This window comes from Pyricularia pennisetigena, chromosome 6 (assembly GCF_004337985.1).
Source record: "Pyricularia pennisetigena strain Br36 chromosome 6, whole genome shotgun sequence".
In the NCBI taxonomy this organism is placed as follows: domain Eukaryota; kingdom Fungi; phylum Ascomycota; class Sordariomycetes; order Magnaporthales; family Pyriculariaceae; genus Pyricularia; species Pyricularia pennisetigena.
Window position 1 is genome coordinate 5,897,468 of NC_043744.1, and position 19,195 is coordinate 5,916,662.

Consider the following 19,195-nt stretch of genomic DNA (forward strand, 5'->3'; position numbering starts at 1 on the left):
CAGTGGCAACCAAGTCCGAGACTGTGAGATACTGTGAGGTCGATAACGGCAGCACTAACGCCGGGGGCTGCAGTAGATTTTTTGACTATAAGCCCGGGACAGGGTTAGTGAGAATATCTGTTTTGTGATCAAGACGATGGAGAATATGCCAGAAGGCGAGCTTTGCGGTTGCAAAGGCACCAGTGTCGAGCGGTGGACGAATCGCATAAGCTGACAGCCCAAGACCGATAACAAAGTATGCTTGCGGGTTTCGATGGTGCAACAGAGTCGGCTGATTCGGAGCCAACCCAACAGGTCGGAGTCGATGATGGAGCTTGAGCATGCAAGTGCACGTAGTTTTGGGTGCATCTTCCACATGGCTTAGCCAAGGCTGCAGCTGAATCCGGGTCAGGATGGACCGATCCGATTTGGGCAAGAGAAGAAATGCTTGCCATAAATTGTTCAGGCTTGTTTGTGCAAACATTGGCAAGCTCGGGGGTCGGTGGTGGGGTCGGCACAGGGCATCGTAGTGGGTCGGCACAGGCATCGCAGTGGGTCTGCACATGCATCGCAGTTCGTCCACTCCAGCTATCAGCCCGGCTAGCGCCACCCAGCTACAGGTTACCACACTCCCGCAACGCCTAAAGATAGTAGCTCAGTTCGCTCTCGCTCCGCTTCTGCATGCCCAACCCACGTTTCTGCTCGAAACGACGTCTCACCATCGAGAGACCTGTGCATCTCCCGGGAAGGAAAAGATCCCTTGGCATGGATTACCGTCCTATGACAATCACAAGGAAGTCTTGGGTGTTGCTGTCCTATGAACTCTGGGCTTTGCTTGGCCTTACCAAACCAACGACGGCACGGACCCCGCATCCCATTCCATCACGCTGGAACCTCGACGAGATGCAAATGCCAAGATAGGCGCTGCGCCAGGTCAGGGTGAGATCAAAGTCAATCACCCAGTTGCCAGTTGGTATGGAACCCTATCCATTTGCGGGTGACCAGCAAACGTTATACTGCGTTGCGTAGCATCGGGGCGAAGCCAAGCTTTACGGTACAAGTCTGGTTATCGGATCCTGACGAGCCTCGATCGCGGATGTGATTTCGGATTGTCATGGTCGAGTATCACGTCTTTTTTTTTGTTTTTCTGACATGCAACGGGGAAACAACAACTACCTCCAATAAAGCATCACAATACATCTCGATCGATACCATCATCTCACTAGCCCGTCCCAAGCACGACCATGCCAACGCAAACTACAGCACAAACCCACTCGATATCATCTCTTCCAAGCAGAAACAAGAGGCCAAGCCCCGGACAGGGTTGCGCAATGATCTCCTCCGGGGCGAGAAACGCTCTGCTTATGTTATACCACAGCTTGGCTCGGAGGCCGCGTGTTTTCTTTTGCTGTGCTCGTGCTGTCGGTTGCTTGTCAACCCCCTAGCCACCATCCCAGACCGGCCCTGGCTTTAATGCCATTTAGCTTCCACCTCTCCCGTCAACTTGCAGCCGCCATTCCATCTTTGTCCGGCAAGCGTTCTCGAAAGCCCCTGTACAAACCTTCCCCTCGTTACCCCTTGCCCCATGGTGCGTCCGTCTATTTGGTGACGCCACCTCTACTAATTTTTATTATTAACCCCTTGCCTAATCCCATCTCGTCCCTGAAGGTTTCAAGCATAGAACCTCTCAGCTTGGAGTCGATAACAAGGCTGAGCAGGCGCGGATTTTTCCGATCGCAGCCTCTCGTCTTTTTTTTTTTCTTTGTTTTTCTTCTTTCTTTCCTTCACCACCTTACTTCCGAGCCGTTGACGGGCCCAGGGAGAAGGACCGAACCTGTCCAGTAGATCATGGCGCCGTCGAGACTCTACAACTTTTCATCGTCGGGCACGTCACCGACTTCCAGCTCCGCCTTTACGGTTCCTTCGGTCGCCAACTCCGAGACTGACTCGGCCGCCGACATGAACCATCCGACAATGAACGGCCACGGCCGTCAGTTTGACGGCTTCTCAGACCCGGGCATGACTCCTCGCGCCCCGATGCCCATAGCCATCGTGGGAATGGCCTGTCGCATGCCCGGCAGCGTTGCGACTCCCGCCGAGTTTTGGGAGCTGTGCTCGCGTGCGCGGAGCGGCTTTACCAAGGTCCCCAAGGAGCGTTTCAACCACGATCTCTTTTATCACCCCAATCCGGGCAAGACTGGAGCATACCACGCCGAGGGCGGCAACTTTTTGGATGTCGACCTGGCAGCTTTCGATGCCCCCTTTTTCGGTCTTACCGAAAAGGAGGCCATATCAATGGACCCTCAGCAAAGACTGCTGCTCGAATGCACCTTTGAGGCGCTGGAAAACGCCGGTGTGCCGAAGCATTCCATAGTCGGAAAGGACGTGGGTGTGTTTGTGGGTGGCAGCTTTGCCGAGTACGAAAGCCATCTGTTTCGTGACAGCGACACGATTCCTATGCATCAGGCCACAGGTAAGATTGCCCTATTCGTCGTTGCCATCGACCGCATCATGCTAACGCAACCAAGGCTGCGCACATGCTATGCAGTCCAACAGGCTATCTCACTTTTTCGATCTCCGAGGCCCCAGCTTCACCGCCGATACCGCATGTTCCGCCAGTTTGGTGGCTCTGCATCTCGCCTGCCAGAGCTTACGATCTGGTGAATCATCATCCGCCATCGTCGGTAGCTGTCACTTGAACATGCTGCCTGAATTCTTTGTTTCCTTTTCTACGTGTCGGCTGCTTTCGGACACTGGTCGTTCGATCGCCTTTGACGAGCGTGGAACGGGTTTTGGCCGCGGTGAAGGATGTGGCATCATCATTCTGAAGCCTTTAGATCAGGCTGTTCGGGATAACGATTCCATCCGGGCCGTCATTATGGGCACCGGTATCAACCAAGACGGAAAGACGCCTGGTATCACCATGCCCAGCGGCGAGGCACAAGGTTTGTTTGACTATGGTATTCCTGTTTTTTTTTGCCGAGAAGCTAACACGTTTCAGAAAAACTCATCAACCAGGTTTACAACAACTTTGGCCTGGATCCTATGGACTGTGGCTACGTCGAGGCCCACGGTACCGGCACCAAGGTCGGCGACCCCATCGAGGCCACAGCTCTACACAACGCTCTCGGTCAGGGCAGGACGGCAGCCGATCCTCTGTATATCGGCTCGGTCAAATCAAACATTGGCCACTTGGAGGCAGCATCGGGATTGGCGGGTGTGATCAAGGCTGCCCTCATGCTCGAGCGTGGATTCATTCTTCCCAACCACGACTTCAAAAAGCCCAACCCCAAGATTCCCTGGAAGCAGTGGCACATGACGGTAGCGAGGAGCCAACGGCCCTGGCCCCGTGGCAAGAAGTACATCTCGGTCAACAACTTTGGCTTCGGCGGCACCAATGCCCACGTCGTCCTCGCCAAGGCCCCTTTTACGGCCGACACAACCGTCGCGGCACAGCTTCAACAAAACGACTCGCGCAAGCCCAAGCAGACCAAGAAGCTTATCGTTTTAACCGCCAACGACAAAGATTCGCTCGCCGGCGTCATGAAGAAGCTGGTCATCTACCTGGAGCAGCGCCCCGAGGTGTTCCAGGCCGATTTGATGAGAAACGTTGCCTACACCCTCGGTCAGAGACGCTCGCACCTGCAATGGAGACTCGCGGTTCCTGTGTCTACCTCCTTCGAGCTGGTCGACACGCTAAACTCGGGCAAGGTGGCATCGGCCAAGACGCAGCCCGAGGCCCCCAGGATAGGATTCGTGTTTACTGGTCAAGGCGCTCAGTGGCACGGTATGGGCCGTGAGCTCTATGACTCGTATCCCGTCTATGCGGCCGCCATGGACCGTGCCGATGCCAAACTCAAGGAGCTCGGTGCTTCGTGGTCGCTGCTGGAGGAGCTGAGCAAGGACGGAAAGACTTCCAAGGTGTCCGAGGCACACATCAGTCAGCCCGCCTGCACAGCCGTCCAGTTGGCCATCACGGACCTCCTCAGATCCTGGGGCGTGACGCCCGTCGCCGTCGCGGGCCACTCGTCCGGTGAGATCTGCGCCGCCTATGCCGCCGGCATCATCAACTTTGACTCGGCCGTGGCCATCGCCTACCACAGAGGTCGGCTGATCCCCGTCCTCAAGGCCCGGTTCCCCGATCTTGCCGGCGGCATGATGGCCGTCGGTGGCTCCGAATCCCAGATGCAGCCCATGATTGATGCCGTAAAGCGCAAGCAGCACGAGGTCCGCATCGCCTGCTTCAACAGTCCTTCCAGTCTGACCATCTCCGGTGACGCCTCTGTGCTGAACGACCTCGAGCGCGTCATCGAGGAGGAGCAGCCTGAGATGTTCCGCCGCAAGCTGCAGGTCGACGTCGCCTACCACTCGCACCACATGAACCTCGTGGCCGACGAGTACCGCGACTCGATAGAGCACCTGTCCAAGCCGAGGAACACGGAGGTCCAGTTCCACTCGTCTCTGTTTGGCAAGCGCGTCGAGGGCTACAAGTGTACTGCCTCCTACTGGGTCGAGAACCTGACCTGCCCCGTCCGCTTCTCCGAGGCTCTCAGCGGTATGCTCGAGGCCAAGCCCGAAGACGGCGGTGTCAGCACCCTCATCGAGATCGGTCCCCACTCGGCGCTTCAAGGCCCCATCAAGCAGATCCTCGCTGCCGCCGGTCGTCCCAAGCTCCCATACGCTTCGGCTCTGGTCCGCAACAAGGATGCCGTCGACACGGCCCTCGACCTGGCCGGTAACCTCTTCATGAAGGGTGCTTTCCTCAACATGGATGCTGTCAACTTCCCCAGTCACCTCCACGCCCCGGCGACTTCGACCATCCCATTGAACCTGAACACCTCGACGGCCAAGCAGCCCACCCTGCTTACTGATCTGCCGCGCTACGTGTGGAACCACTCGTCCAAATACTGGCACGAGTCGCGCATGACCGAGATGCACAAGCACCGCAAGTTCCCACGCAACGACCTGATTGGTGTCGAGGCCATCTACTCTACCGATGTCGAGCCTACGTGGCGCAACATTGTGGCCCTCGACGACCTCCCATGGCTGAGGCACCACCGCATTCAGTCTCTGACTATCTTCCCCTTTTCCGGCTTTGTAGCCATGGCCCTCGAGGCTGCCGCCCAGCAGGCCCTGAGGAGGGAGGCCAAGTACGACAGGTTCGAGCTGCGCCGCGTTGTCGTCTCCAAGCCCTTGGCCATGGGCGATGGCGATGTCGAGATGGACATAAGCCTGAGGCCACACTCGGACGCCCAGAAGCACCAGGCTGGGTGGAGGCAGTTCCGCATTGCCAGCTGGACCAAGAACGGTGGCTGGGCTGAGCATTGCACGGGAGAGGTTGCCACGCTGTTGGACGACGACAACGAGGTCGACGGTGACCGTCAAAAGCAGGCTGTTCGCCGCAGGGTAGAAGCCGCTTCCAGCATCGATGACGACGCCGTCGATGTTGCCGAGGCCGACATGTACAACTGTCTCGAGGAGCTGGGCGTGACTTTTGGTGCTGCTTTCCAGGGCGTCAAGGCATGCAAGGCTTCCAACGCAAAGGCCTCCGCCGATATTGTTGCCACCGACATCGCCGTCGACATGCCCAATCACTACATGACCGAGTCGGTGCTGCACCCAAGCGTCCTCGAGTCTCTAGTGCAGATGTACTGGCCGATCCTCGGCGCTGGTCGCTCCTCTCCGGACACCGTCTACCTGCCATCCTCGGTCGGCAAGGTTTCCATCTCCCGCGAGGTGACAGCTCACACCAACGCCCCGGGCAAGACAATTCGGGCTTTTGGCAAGGCAGAGTTTGCCCAGCCTTCCGAGGAGCCCCGCCCCACTAGCGTGTCCGTCATGGCCACCACCCAGGACGGTCAGCTGCTCGTCGAGCTTGAGGATCTCAAGGTTGCGCCCATCATCGACGGTGAGGGTGAGACCGACTCGAGCTCGCCGCGCGAGCTTTGCTACAAGCTCGAGTGGGAGCAGGTGCTGAAGCCCGCCCTCGTCAACGGCACCCCTGCTGAATCGTCCAGCGCGCTGCCCGAGGCCGAGATTGTCATCGTGCACGGCGACACGGCCTTCCAGCACACGCTTGCCCGGGCCCTCGCCGACATGATCGAAAAGGCGACGGCCACCTCGCCAGTGGCCATGGGCACACTGGGTCACATCGAGACCGAGGGCAAGGTCTGCATCGTCTTGACCGAGATTGACATGCCTTTCCTTGCCGACCCGACCGAGCAGCAGTTTGAGGCCGTGCAGAAGCTCATGGGCTCAGTTCAGGGTCTTTTGTGGGTTGTTCGTGGAGCCTACGACAAGGCAACCTCTCCCGACTCCAACATGGTCTGTGGCCTGTCGCGCTCGGTCAGGTCAGAGACTCTGCTGCCGTTTGCCACGCTGGATCTGGACGCTTCCGAAGCCGCCAACTCCCATGTTGCCAAGTCCATTCTGGACGTGTTCAAGATTGCCTTTAACGGTGGCTTGAGCGCAACCAAGGAGATGGAGTTTATGGAGCGCGGCGGCAAGCTGTTCACCCCCAGGATCCTGGATGATGCCGAGACCAACGCCTACGTGCACAAGCGCACCAACCCCGACATACTCGAGCAGCAGCCGTTTGCTCAAGAGGGTCGCCAGTTGAGAGTAGTTGGTGGCAAGACGCTGCACTTTGTCGACGACTCCGTGGTCGACACTCTTGGCGCCGACGAGGTCGAGTTTGAAGTCAAGGCTGTCGGTGTGAATGCCCGTGATGCTCAGCAACTGGCCAAGAGCACCGCCGACTCGCCTGCCGCTGTCGGATCAGAAGCAGCTGGTGTCGTCACCCGGGTTGGTGCCAATGTCACTTCCGTCAACAAGGGTGATCGCATTGCGGCGTTGACCCTCTCCGGTGCTTACTCGACCGTCACAAGAGCTTCGGCGGCCCACGTCATCCCGATCCCTCAGGCTATGGACTTTGCCCAGGCCGCGACGTTGCCGCTGGCCTATGTGACTGCCTATCATGCTCTGATGGAGCAGGGTCGACTTTCGTCCGGCCAGCGTGTCCTCATCCACTCTGCTGCCAGTGCTGTTGGCCAAGCGGCCGTCTGCCTTGCCCAGCTCTACGAAGCCGACGTGTTTGTCACCGTGTCCTCGGCCACCGAGAAGAAGCTGATCATGACCAAGTTCTCCCTGTCTGAGGATTTCATTTTCCACCGCAGTGCAGGCTTTGGGTCGGCCATCCGAGAAGCGACGGCCGGTCAGGGTGTAGATGTTGTCCTTTCCCTGCCGTCAGACGCCGAGGTCGTCGGCGAGAGTTGGGGCTGCCTCGACAGGTTTGGCTGTCTTATCAACGTCGCCGAGGGATCGTCTCGTCTTGATCTGAGCACTGATCATCGGCCCAGCAACGCATCGTTTGTCAACGTTGACATTCAGGGCCTGGCCGCTGAGCGTCCTGCCATCCTCAAGAGGCTGGTTGACAATGTTGCCAAGCTGGTCGGCCAAGGTCAGGCTGCTCCGGTGGAAGCTACCATCTTTTCCGTGTCGCAGGTCCAAGATGCTATCAAGGGCGCCAAGGGATCGCTCGGAAAGTCGGTCGTTGTTTTGGGCGCCGACGACAAGGTCATGGTAAGTTTGCCTGCATCCATTCCACTTTTGCGTCTATACTAACCTCTTCCAGGCCACCCCCTCCAAGGTCACCAAGAAGATCCTTCGACCTGACGGCACCTACCTGCTCATCGGTGGAACCGGTGGTCTCGGTCGCAGCATGGCCAAGTGGATGGTCGACAACGGTGCCGGCAATATTGTCCTTCTCTCCCGCAGCGGTTCGGCCACTGGTCAGGTCAAGCAGCTAATTGATGACGCAAGTGAGGTCGGGTCTCGGGTGATCGTCAAGCGCTGCGATGTTGCCAACAAGGCCAGCGTTGACGAGCTGTTCAAGGGACTGAGTGACCTGCCTCCAGTCCGGGGTATCGTTCACGGAGCCATGGTTTTGAGGGTAAGAGCACTCATCAATCACGATCTTGTCATCAGGTCTCAACTAACACTACACAGGATGTCCTATTTGAGAAAATGTCATACACCGACTACACCACCGTCATCGAGTCCAAGGTCGCAGGCGCCTGGAACTTCCACCACGCCCTTGCCGCCAACTCGTCCCCTCTCGACTTCTTCATCGCCATCTCGTCCGCGGCCGGTGCCGTCGGCAACAGAGGTCAGGCCGCATATGCCGCCGCCAACACATTTCTCAACGCCCTGGTGCAGCATCGCCTTGCCGCCGGACTGCCCGCCGCGTCTCTGGACCTGACGGCCGTGTCGGACGCTGGATACCTCGCCGATGGTGACGCCGAGCGCGCCGCGGAGGTGGCCAAGAACCTGGGTGCCGACAGTACGATCTGCGAGGCCGAGGTTCTGGCTCTGATCGGGGCCTGCATCGAGGGCAAGACGGACGTCTGCAGCGGCCACGTCATCACGGGCATGCGCATCCCGCCGGCGCCCACCAAGCCGTTCTGGACCACGGATGCCAAGTTCAAGACGCTGCGTTTGGCCGCCGAGGCTGCCGAGCTGGCGGCCAACGGAGGAGACTCTGCGGTGTCGCTGTCGCCAGGAGCGGCGGTCAGGGCGGCAACATCACTGGCCGAGGCCGAGGAGGCTGTCTGCGCAGGCCTCGTCGACAAGATTTCGTCCGTGCTCATGATGGAGGCGGACGAGATTGATGTGACGAGGAGCTTGACGCACTACCCGCTCGACTCGCTGGTTGCGATTGAGATTCGCAACTTCATCACGCGCGAGTTCGAGGCCAACATGCAGGTGTTGGAGCTGTTGAGCAGTGGAAGTGTGCAGACGCTGACCAAGGCCGTCTGCAAGAAGAGCAAGCTCTGCGTTGGGTTGAGCTAGACCTTTGCAATTTTTCTTTTGATTTGAAGCCGTCACAGCAATGTTTTCCTTTGTATTGAGCAGTTGAACCATAATTGGCGAGATTGGTTTGTATTAATTCACAGCATAGATGCTGAGCTGGCTTGGATATATGGGCGGCAAGTGATGGAGTTTGTAGTTTTAGCTTATAGAATTGAGTTTGACATAGCGTCTATGCTAGACTATCAAGTGCAATGTGGCTGTGTGGATTTACAATGCAGATGCTGTAGATAAGTCTGTGGCTTGTCTCCTGCTCAGTTACAAAACGGTCACTCGCCAGGTCCGTTTCTCGATTTCCGTCTTGAGACCAAATAGAGTGTGCGAGAAATATAGTATCCCAGGGTATGCTGGCATCTCGCCATCAGGCAGCTGTCAAATTGATCTGCATGCTCAATGAGCAAGGACTGTCGATGTTGAACAACTCGCGTATCGGCCATGTCCGCTGTCATGGTCTAGCTGACGTTCCCAGCTTGAGTCATAGAGGCCCGTTGGAGCACGACACTTGCATCATGCGGAATTTCGGAGAATAGAATTAGCCATGATAATCATCAATTTGAGGATCCACATCTTCTATAAATGGAGCTTTGAATTTTTTTTTATGTCGTATGGACTGCCAATCCTCTTTCTACCCATGTTTTCAATGTTGGCCTGAAAAAGCTCTGAATTGACTTTGCGGATTTCTCTTCCAGAATACTGGAATCTGAATGCACTGGAGTATCCAATGCAGCGGGGACTTGGAAAGGCATTCTATGGCCCGTTTTGTAGATTTAGGATCGAAGAGAATGATATGTTCTAGAGATAATTAACAACATAATCATATTAACTGGTATTTAGTTATTTTTATGCAGTGCTGCGATCGGCAATTTTAATGCTATGTTTAATATTCAGCACACATTGATGACAGAAATAGATCTGCAAAACAAGTATGATCCTCGTACACTTTTACATCTATACGACATGGCCTGTCGGACATGGTTCGATGGTCGTACCGTCACACGTTGGAAGTATTCTCGCCAACTGGCATACATCTGCATTGATGCAGGATACACACTTGCTACAGTCCCGGTGAGTCACTTTGTATAAATGAAAGACTTTTCCACCTCCCAGGTGTCTTTTGATTTGTCTTTCTCTACTCAGCATCCCGCCACCAAACTTTCCTTTCCACATTCCCTTGTCTCTCGTTTTTCCTTTTTGGCTTATTCCATTCCATTCTTTTCGTTGTTTTTGATTTTTTTTTTTTTTTTGACTTTTTCCGTCTTTCAATATGCAGATCGCCAAGATCCTCCAGCTTGCCGCCCTGTTGGCCATCGGCACGCCCGTGCTCGCTCTGATCCCCGACGTCGCCAACGACCAGCCCGCTCTCCAGGGACGGTTACCGGACAACGGTGACGGTGACGGTAGAGTTATCGACGGCAAGCACATCTACAACCCTGCCGGGCCCGTGCCCTCGTCGACGCGTGATGGCAAGAAGAAGATCACCACTTACCCTGCCAAGCCCCACCACGGCGGCCGAGTGGCAGCGCGTAGCCTCGAAGCCAAGACCAAAGGATGCACCTTATGCAAGAGCGGTGAGGATGAGCTCGACTTCAGGAAACTCCCCGGAACGCACATCAACCGCCCCACCGCGGAAATCCGCAAAAACCCCAGCAAACCCATCGAGGAACTCACCTCGCCGAGGGATAGGAAGACCTCCGCCAGCTTCCTCAGGCGCCGTAGCGGCATCTCCGGCCGCGGCGCTGGGAGAAAGGCTTGCCGCGCCCGCCGCCACGGTAGCCCCCGCCGCCCCGGTGGTCTGGCCCAGCACTAGGAGGTCACCAGAAAGCCTGCGAGACCTTTTGAACAAACTGGCTTTTCACATCTCGGGCACGCCGAGCATTTGATGGGATTCCCTGCCCCGAGCGAATCGGCTCTCGGATTCGGTCGGCCAAAGACACCAGTTTTTGTTTGTTGTAGAATTTTGCCTTGTTTTTCCTTGGTTGTTTTCAGTCTTGGCTTTTGGGATCTATAGATTTATAAATTGGGAAAGTTTGGTTTGATCGGTCCGAGCCCACGTTCTTGTAGCAAATACTGATGGTGTTGTGATGTAAATTCTAAGACGCCGGGGGATAAAACTGCGGTGCCTCTCTGCGATCATATTTGCCATAATCTCTCAGTATCTGCACCTCGTCTGAATCCGCTTCAGGTATGGATAGAGTAGAGCTTCCGGCCTCCCACGAAGCCAACAGAATCAAATCGCCCGACGTGAGTACTGCCTCCATGATGTCCCAAGCCAGCAAGCCCCGCGGCAGCTCGGCGCCCAGTCCCAACTTTCCAGCGGCATCAACCCCAGCCCCGTCCATCCGAAACCGCACCAGCTGAACCGTCTTGGCAGCCCCGACGACGGTCACGTCATCTCGCTCCCTTGCGTCGGCGGTTTTCACCTTCTTCGTCTCGTTCGACCGAACGCTGGAAGTGACTTGGCCCACGCGAAGGTGATAGTCCTCCAGTACGCCGTCGCGGCCTTTCTCCTGAGCCATGTGATGCTTTGCTGCCGTGCGCCATCGTACGAGCGACTTTTCGTCACGCCAAAAGGACAATGAAAGAATCCATCCTGGGCGGGTGAGGGATCTGTACCGGATATTTTGGATGAAACCGTCGATGCTTGCCAGCTCGGGACGGAGGGACTTGGCGATGTCGAGATAGGTTTCAAATTGGGATGGGTGAGGGCGCGTTTCGAAGATGACGGCAAACATGGTGAAATTGATGATTGATGTGACCAACAGATGATTGATGTGACTGACAGATGATTGTAGCGGAATCCAAGCTATAAGTAACAAGTGACTCGATTCAAATCCGATATCTCCGAGATGTTGTGTTTGTGATGCCAAGTGTAAGCTGTGGAGCTTACCGTGGAGCTTACTCTTGGCACGATCCGAGAAATGACAAAGAAAAGCCAGTTCAGTCTTCCGTATTCCCAAAAAACCCTTTTTCCATGGCATCCGCAATTCTCCACACTCTCACAAAGCTGTCGACCTGTCTCTTCAGCGCCTCCAAATCGATCAGCCGCCTCTCGTCAAAGCCATCGAGATGTGAAAACTCATTGAGCAACCAGCTTGGACTGGTTATCAGCGACACCTCGGGGATGCCGGCCCAAAAGAACGGCAACCCCTCCCCAAACTGCTCAACAGGTCCCTGACTGGGATCCACCACTCTCGTAACTTTAGGGTCTGCACCGCGCCAGTCCCTCCGCAGTATAGCCGCGAGCTCGGCCGTTGACGCGTACAATATCTCGTCCTCCGGCCTTTTCGTCGACCTATATGTGCCCGCCCCGACGTCTTCTGCGTACGCAACCGCGCCTAGGTGCTCGGCGCACGACGCAAACACCGCCTTGCTCCCGCCCGTCCCGTTCCACAGCTCGGGGTGATCTGCCATCCAGCGGCTCGTCGACCGCTTCGTGTCGGTAAAGGCCGCCGAGTGGATGTGGCCCGTGACGAAGCCCAGCACCGTGGTTCGACGCGGCGGGTGGTCGGCTAGGAGCTTTGCGTACGCCAGCAAGGGGATGTGGCCGTTTTCTTCGACAATGTTGGTCCCGTCCGTGTGCGTGGTCAGCAGCACCGACTCGTCGGGGTGGGTTGTGCCTGGTATGACGGTCCAGATGGTGCGGGTTGGGGTGTTTGGGGCTAGTTTGCCTGGCAAAGAGACTGTCGCTGTGTCGTTGGCCGCTAGGGCTGCTCGCACTACATCTGCCGAGGAGCCAGACACGAAAATGGCAGGAGTGCCGAGCCAGCCGGTGTTGAAGGGCGCGTACAGACCCATGGCTAGATCATCAGTGATGCCATCCCAGACGTAGATGGCTGCTTTGACGCCTGCCTGGCGAGCGCCTGCCAGCCGCGCCACAACCGGGTTGGCGCTGACGCTAGGCACTGCGGTTACGGGCCCTTGCTTCCACGATGGCGAGCCGGGCCAGATGGGCGTGATGACGCTGAGATCAACTGGTGTGTTAGTAATGTTGACCACAGCTATGGCGTCTTTGGCAGGCGACCAATCCGTCTCGCCGGTAGATCCCGAGATGGCCACCAGCGGCGCCGTGACGCCTTGAGTGTGGCCGGAGTAGGGCGCCGTGGATGAAACTCGCAGTTCATGGCCTTTGATCCACAGCCTGCCTGGGTTGAGAGAGGAGACATGCTCATAGTCGAAAGTCCACACATCGGTATGGACCTGTAGGCCAAGCAACTCGAGCTGACCTTGTATCCGGTCGATGAGACGGTTATGGGCACAAGACCCAGTACGGCGGGAGCCGAGTGAGGCTAGATATTCTACTTCGGACAAGAGCCAATTGCCAGTATCTGTATCAGCCACGGTCAGCATCGAAAATATTGCAAAAAGTCGCAACGCCATGGTGAGCAGTCGGCCGATGGTCCTCTGCTGACGGGAGACAGCAACACTGGGGGCCACATCATATATCTCGGCGACCAACCAACTTGGCCGTGCGGGGTATGTCCGTATCACTGCATGTGCATATATTGCAACACATCCACGGCAGTCGCTATACGGCACTTGGATGTCATACTATACACTATAAATGCGACTTGGGTGGATCCCAATACTCGGCCTCGGGGAAATCCACGGTCGTGTTCTCCATCTTGACCCCAAACTGCCACCTCCCCAGACCTGGCCAAAAGTTTTCTTCGGTGCTCATCCCTCTGCTCTTGGCCTCCTCTGCGCTCAGTCCGTGTTCTGGCTGCTTGATGTCAAACCACGCCAGCATGGACCTCGGAGAAGATATCCCCGGCAGGATGGAGCACCACTTGTCCGTCCCCGGGAGTTCGCCCTGACTTCCCTTGCCCTCTGGGAGCGGCGGCGCCACGATGGTGACGTCGAGGCCGAGATACCTGAGCGGCTTGAGCGACACCGGAAAGGCGGGGACGTACGGCACCGGCTTGATGGTCGCCTGGAAGAATGGGATCGTGCTGGCGGTGGCCTCGCTGGCGTCGCCGGTTGTGTCGTAGGGAAAAACGCGCACCGTCTCGGAGCCGTCGGGGTTGGTGGTCCATTCGAAGTGCGCCAGGTGTTTGGGAATGTTCCAACCTGGGGCCAACGAGTCAGCCATGTGGTAGAGCGACTCGGCGCAAGCACGTACTCTTCCTCCCGTTCCAGCACGTGTGTTTCTGGCTGACGTAGATCCTCGTCACTCGCGTGTTCTTCCTCTTCTCGGGCTTGCCGTCCTTGCCGTCGACCGTGTACTCGTGGAAACCTGGTGTTAGGATGATCTCGTCGTACGGTCCAACTGGCGACTCGGTATACCGAAAGATTTCGACCATGGCCAGGCCGCCCAGCGGTCTGCTGTTTTCCGGGTTTGCATACGAGGATGAAGCTTCGAGTGGCGAGTAGGCGATGTGGCTAGGCAATCCTTTCTCGCGAACTTCTTTTCTGGGTACCCAGAAGCCAAAAGCATAGGCCGTAGCTTTGAGCACCCATGGGGGTGGAACTCGAGGGATGTCGGACATTGCTGCAATGGATGAATGATCAGTGGTTACTTGTGCAAATAAGGTTTGTGGTTCTGGAACTATTGTTGGTGGGTTCTGCTGTATATCAATGGCCGGGATTGATGCTGGAGCAAGGCAAGCGCGTCGAGCTAGCTCGGTCGATGCGGGGAAGCGTACCTCGGAACCTAAAGAGGGGGCGAGACCGAGGCAGCCCCGCACACCTTTGCTCTCAGCCAGGAATGTTTTCAGCTCCGTCTCCGTTTGTAACTCTTTCTATTCTGCACTCGATACTTGTTGCAGGCTTTATTCACCAAAGTCACTGGCATTAGTCATTGACAGAGCTTTCGTCTTTTGACGGTGTTATTTTTGGTGCAACACTTGTACATATCTGACTGTCCTGATTGGTCAATTACTGCTCCGTCCGAACCTCCCTGTGCTCGTTCTCTCGCCCAGTTCCAGAACTCGAGTCGCCCTTTTCGGCACGGTGGGCGGCATCGACATCCAAAAGCAGTTCGCCGTTCTTTCCATAGCGCCTGGGCTCGATTTCGGCCTGTTTAACGACAGTAAACAGCCCCTTCCACCCATGCACCTTTTGGAAGATGGTGTCCATCTCTTCAAGTGACCGGTAAGCCGTCTCGGGGAACAAAAAGTAGACGGACGGGACCATGATGGCGTTGATGATGGCAAAAATGGTGTAGGTATGGTGCTTGATGGAGTTGAAAGCCACCGGGGTAATCATGACCACCTATTCAAGTTGGTACGTGTCAGCACGCGTCAAAGCCGAGTTGAACATTTTATACTGACCATAAAGTTAAAAATCCAGTTGGCAGACGTCGACAGCGCATTGGCCGGGGCCCTGATTCTCAAAGGCACAATCTCGGCCGGGTACAACCACGTCATGCCCAACCAACCGATGGCGAAAAAAGTGTTGAAGATGAACAGGAGCACCACACCCGTGATCTGGAAGCCCTGCTCGGACCTGGACGTGACACCTGCCGAGGCCGCCATGGTCAGGGCTTGTCCGGTGGCGCCAAATAACATCAGCTTCCTCCTTCCCACCCTTTCCACCAGCCACACGGCCGGCCACGACGCTATAAAGTACTCGGTGCCGTTCAGCGCCGCCAGCAACCGAGACATAAAGTCCGACATGCCCAGTCCCGAGTAGATGACGGCCGCGTAGTAAGTGATCAAGTTGATGCCGGAAATCTGCTGGAACACCTGGTTGAGGTATGCCAGGAATGTTCGGTGCAGATTCCTGTTCTCGTTGGTTGCGAACAAGTCTCGGAAGCTGCCTTTGGACATTTCCTCAACCGTCTCCTTGATGGCGAGGAACTCGTTCTTGACGAAGCTGTCCTCGACGTCGAGGTCTGCAATGGCTGCGATGACCGACTTGGCCTCTTCGTGGTGGCCCTTGAGGATCAGCCAGCGCGGCGACTCGGGCAGGTTCCAGACAAAGGCGAGAATGAAGAAGCAGAAGACGAGCTGAAACGCGATGGGAAACCTCCAGGCCACAGAGCCAGGAGCAAAAGACAAGCCCAAGTCGATCCAATACGAGATCATGATGCCGCAGGTGATGAGCGCACCTTCGATCATGACGAGTTTGCCGCGCTTGTGCGAGCTGCTGGTCTCGGACTGCCACGTCGGTACCGTGCTGGTGTTCATGCCGTTGCCTAGCCCCATTATGATTCTCCCAATGACCAGATGCACCAGAGAAAACGCAGTGATCTTGACGATGGTGCCAACGACCATGATGGAGGTACCAAGCATGATCATGCGCTTGCGTCCGAGGGGGTTGCTGATCCAGATGGCGATGATGGCGCCCAGGAAGCAGCCGAGATTGTAAGACGCGATGGCGATACCCTGGTTGCTGGCACGTTGGGCCGACTCGGTCGACGTCAGGCCCTCGGCCTCGGGGTTGATGGACGGGAACTGGCCAAGAAAGACGGGAAGCGTGAGGATGCCTCCCATGACGCCCTGGTCTGTTGTTGTCAGTGACTTGCTGACACCAGCCGACCAACCAACTCACCATATCCAAAGAGCAAAAAGTCCACGCCTGCAATGCAGACGATTGCATAGTTGAGGCTCTTGCCTCGAAGGCCGTAATATTTTTCCGTCAGCCACATGGTTCCTGATTTCAGGAGCGCTGGTTAGATGGCAACTGAGCATCGGACGAGTTGCCATGCGGGGATCCTTTATACTTGGTGTCTCGAATCTCGACGCGTCACGCGGTCTGGAGGTTTAGCCCATCTACATACGTCGGATTACCAAACAAGGCAATCCGAGTAGCAGAATATGCGCCAAATGTCGGCTGACGTCAATTCCCCGCGCTTAAATTGTCGGGGCCCCAGAGTGGAGTTGGCCGTACCAACGCCCATGGAAGTCGGCCCTGGCGTCAGCTCTGGTCCGAGTCAGTTAGAGATCTGTTTGGTTGGAGAAGGCGGGCCTCCACGGCTAGCCTCATGGGTCAGATTGAACCTCGATCGAGCTGCTGCGTGGTATTCTCACTACGTAATTCTCCACAGCACTCCAGTCGGGCTCGGCAGGCGGTTTCAAGGCGGCTTGCTTTTTTGGGCGAAGCGAAATTAGTTGTCGGCATCGCATCAACATTGACGCATAGTAGTGACGCGAAAGCTCAACTATCCTTCCGTCGTTGCATCAAGTCAGCCTGTGCCAAAACAAGCAACTGTCAACTGTTCTGATGACTCTGAACTATAAAAAGCAGTTGGGGTCGATACAAACGCGACCCGGTGGCTTGGGACCGGGCAGTGCTCACTGTCCAATTGGCATGGTCCAAATCGATCATTCTGAGATCGCATGTCTTGTAGGGCTGCATCTCGGTGAGCGATGAGGCAAGACCACGAGTGAGAGGCGCAATCAACATGGCTCGGTATAGGTTGCTATTCCTGGATGACGGCCGGCTGCCGATCGACACTCGATAAGTTTTGTGGTTGAGGCTCTTGCTCTTGAATTCCATGCGACGGCACGGCACGGTATGCGACTGAGCAAGCAGAACAGGCAGGTCAACATGTAGGGCGCAGACTTCGCCGGTGACGTGTCGAATGCACTCGAGTCGGTCGGTTATTATTCCGATGTTCTGTCGCTCCAACAAAAGACAAGAGACGCAACACCGCCAGATCACTGATCGGAAAATATCCGGCATTGCTCCAAGGATCAGCTGACCGTGGGTTTGGTACAATCTGCGGCTGAGAAGGATGCCTTCGCAAACCCCTATAGGGCGACGCCAAGCAGCTGTCGAATCGGGTCCATTTGACGTTGAATCGGTTCGTGAACCGAATGCTGCCACGGTCGTAAATCGCAAATCGCATGTAGACTGTTCGGGTCTCGGTCAAGCAGCTGTAAGCAGCCATACATGATGAACATCGTCATGTAGTCTAGCATATAAAACTGCGACCTGGCTGCATGAGCTTGTCAATGAGTAATGTCCAGGTTGTCACAATACTTGTATCAATATCGTCCGAGCATCAACCAACACTACAAAGCAAAATGCGCCTTGGCACCTCCACCAAAAGCACCCGCCTCGGCGCCGTGCGCATCCACTCCCTGCAGCCAGTAATCGAGCTCGACTCGGGCAACAGTACCTCTCTGCTGTCAATCCCAGACAAGGATGTAGTCCAGCCGTCGGCCCTGCGCCTCATCACCACCCAGATGGCCATAGTCGTCCCCTGTATGGATGAGGACATAGTCACCATTGAAGGCGTGCTCTCTGGAATCCCTCACGAGAGCCTCGTCATCCTCGTCTCCAACAGCACTCACACCACCGACGCCTACGACCGCGAGACTGATGCTCTCCACCGGTTCAGCCACATCAGCCACCGCTCGGCCGTCGCCGTGCACCAGCAGGACCCGGGGCTAGCCACAGCTTTCCTGGCAGCCGGCATGCCTGAGCTCGTTGACCCCGTCACCCAAAGGATCCGGAGCGGAAAGGGAGAAGCCATGCTGGTCGGTGCCGCTCTCGCCGCCGCAGCGGGGCGCAAGTACGTGGGCTTCATCGACGCCGACAACTTTGTGCCCGGGTCCGTCCGCGAGTACTGCGAGGCCTTTGCAGCCGGTCTCCACCTGGCTCGGGTCGGCAGGCAGACGGACAAGGCCATGGTGAGGCTGAGCTGGGGCTCCAAGCCCAAGGTGCGCCACGGCAGACTCGAGTTCAGCAAGGAGGGCAGGAGCTCCCGCGTCACCAACCGCTGGCTCAACAGACTACTGGCCGAGGTGGGCGCCAAGAACTCGGACATCATCGCCACCGGCAACGCAGGCGAGCACGCCATGTCGATCGAGCTGGCCACCAAGATGCGCTTCGCCGGAGGCTTCGCCGTCGAGCCGTTTCAGTACCTGGACCTCTTGGAGCAGTTTGGAAGCAGCCGCGAGGCGGATGCACCCGACAGACGTGACGCATGTCGGCACTGGCACGACACGGTCGAGGTTCTCCAGATCGAGACGCGCAACCCGCACCTGCATCAGGACAAGGGAGGCGACCACATCAGGCACATGTGGGCGCAGGCGCTGGGTGTGATTCACCAGTCGCCGGTGACGCCGCCCCAGCTGCGACAGCAGATCGCGTCCTTTGTGGCCGAGAATGGCGCCAGGATGCCCGGTGCCGGCGAGATCCGCGTGTACCCTCCCATCGACTCGCTGGACCTGCTGCGGCTATGGGAGTTGCTCGAGGAGGCGTCGACGCTTAAGATCTGTGGGGATCCGATGTGGGTTGACCTCGCGGGGACAGAGTCGACGCTGGGCGTGGTGACGCTGCTTGAGGGCGTCAAGGAGTGTATTTCAGGCATCACTAGGGACCTCTTGATGAAGACGAGAGAGCGGAGTGTCCTCAGGTACGCATGAGTACAATGGGAGCTGTGGTAACAACCGTCTAT

At 56.7% G+C, this 19,195-nt stretch overlaps 5 protein-coding genes across 5 annotated transcripts; 3 read left to right on the forward strand and 2 right to left on the reverse strand.

The window, feature by feature from the left end:
• Positions 1-1,827: 1,827 nt before the first annotated feature.
• Positions 1,828-8,829, forward strand: PpBr36_05476 (uncharacterized protein; the record flags this gene model as incomplete). The annotated part of the gene is made up of 5 exons (XM_029892632.1): positions 1,828-2,452; positions 2,508-2,924; positions 2,981-7,560; positions 7,613-7,930; positions 7,987-8,829. 5 exons carry the CDS (start codon positions 1,828-1,830, stop codon positions 8,827-8,829), a joined length of 6,783 nt encoding a protein of 2,260 aa, XP_029749457.1.
• On the reverse strand, positions 3,676-8,627 carry PpBr36_05477 (uncharacterized protein; the record flags this gene model as incomplete). The annotated part of the gene is given in 8 exon segments (XM_029892633.1): positions 3,676-5,616; positions 5,632-6,233; positions 6,339-6,717; positions 6,853-7,218; positions 7,231-7,593; positions 7,604-7,783; positions 8,014-8,307; positions 8,325-8,627. 8 exon segments carry the CDS (start codon positions 8,625-8,627, stop codon positions 3,676-3,678), a joined length of 4,428 nt encoding a protein of 1,475 aa, XP_029749458.1.
• A 975-nt stretch (positions 8,830-9,804) lies between the features above and the next one.
• On the forward strand, positions 9,805-10,654 carry PpBr36_05478 (uncharacterized protein; the record flags this gene model as incomplete). The annotated part of the gene is made up of 2 exons (XM_029892634.1): positions 9,805-9,912; positions 10,118-10,654. 2 exons carry the CDS (start codon positions 9,805-9,807, stop codon positions 10,652-10,654), a joined length of 645 nt encoding a protein of 214 aa, XP_029749463.1.
• Positions 10,655-10,937: 283 nt separating this feature from the next.
• On the reverse strand, positions 10,938-16,435 carry PpBr36_05479 (uncharacterized protein; the record flags this gene model as incomplete). The annotated part of the gene is made up of 7 exons (XM_029892635.1): positions 10,938-11,650; positions 11,842-13,306; positions 13,404-13,914; positions 13,967-14,411; positions 14,740-15,057; positions 15,117-16,291; positions 16,339-16,435. The coding sequence occupies 7 exons, from the start codon at positions 16,433-16,435 to the stop codon at positions 11,264-11,266; spliced, it is 4,398 nt and encodes a 1,465-aa protein (XP_029749464.1). The 3' UTR covers positions 10,938-11,263.
• A 1,381-nt stretch (positions 16,436-17,816) lies between these two features.
• On the forward strand, positions 17,817-19,163 carry PpBr36_05480 (uncharacterized protein; the record flags this gene model as incomplete). The annotated part of the gene is made up of 1 exon (XM_029892636.1): positions 17,817-19,163. One exon carries the CDS (start codon positions 17,817-17,819, stop codon positions 19,161-19,163), a length of 1,347 nt encoding a protein of 448 aa, XP_029750217.1.
• Between the last annotated feature and the right edge of the window lie 32 nt (positions 19,164-19,195).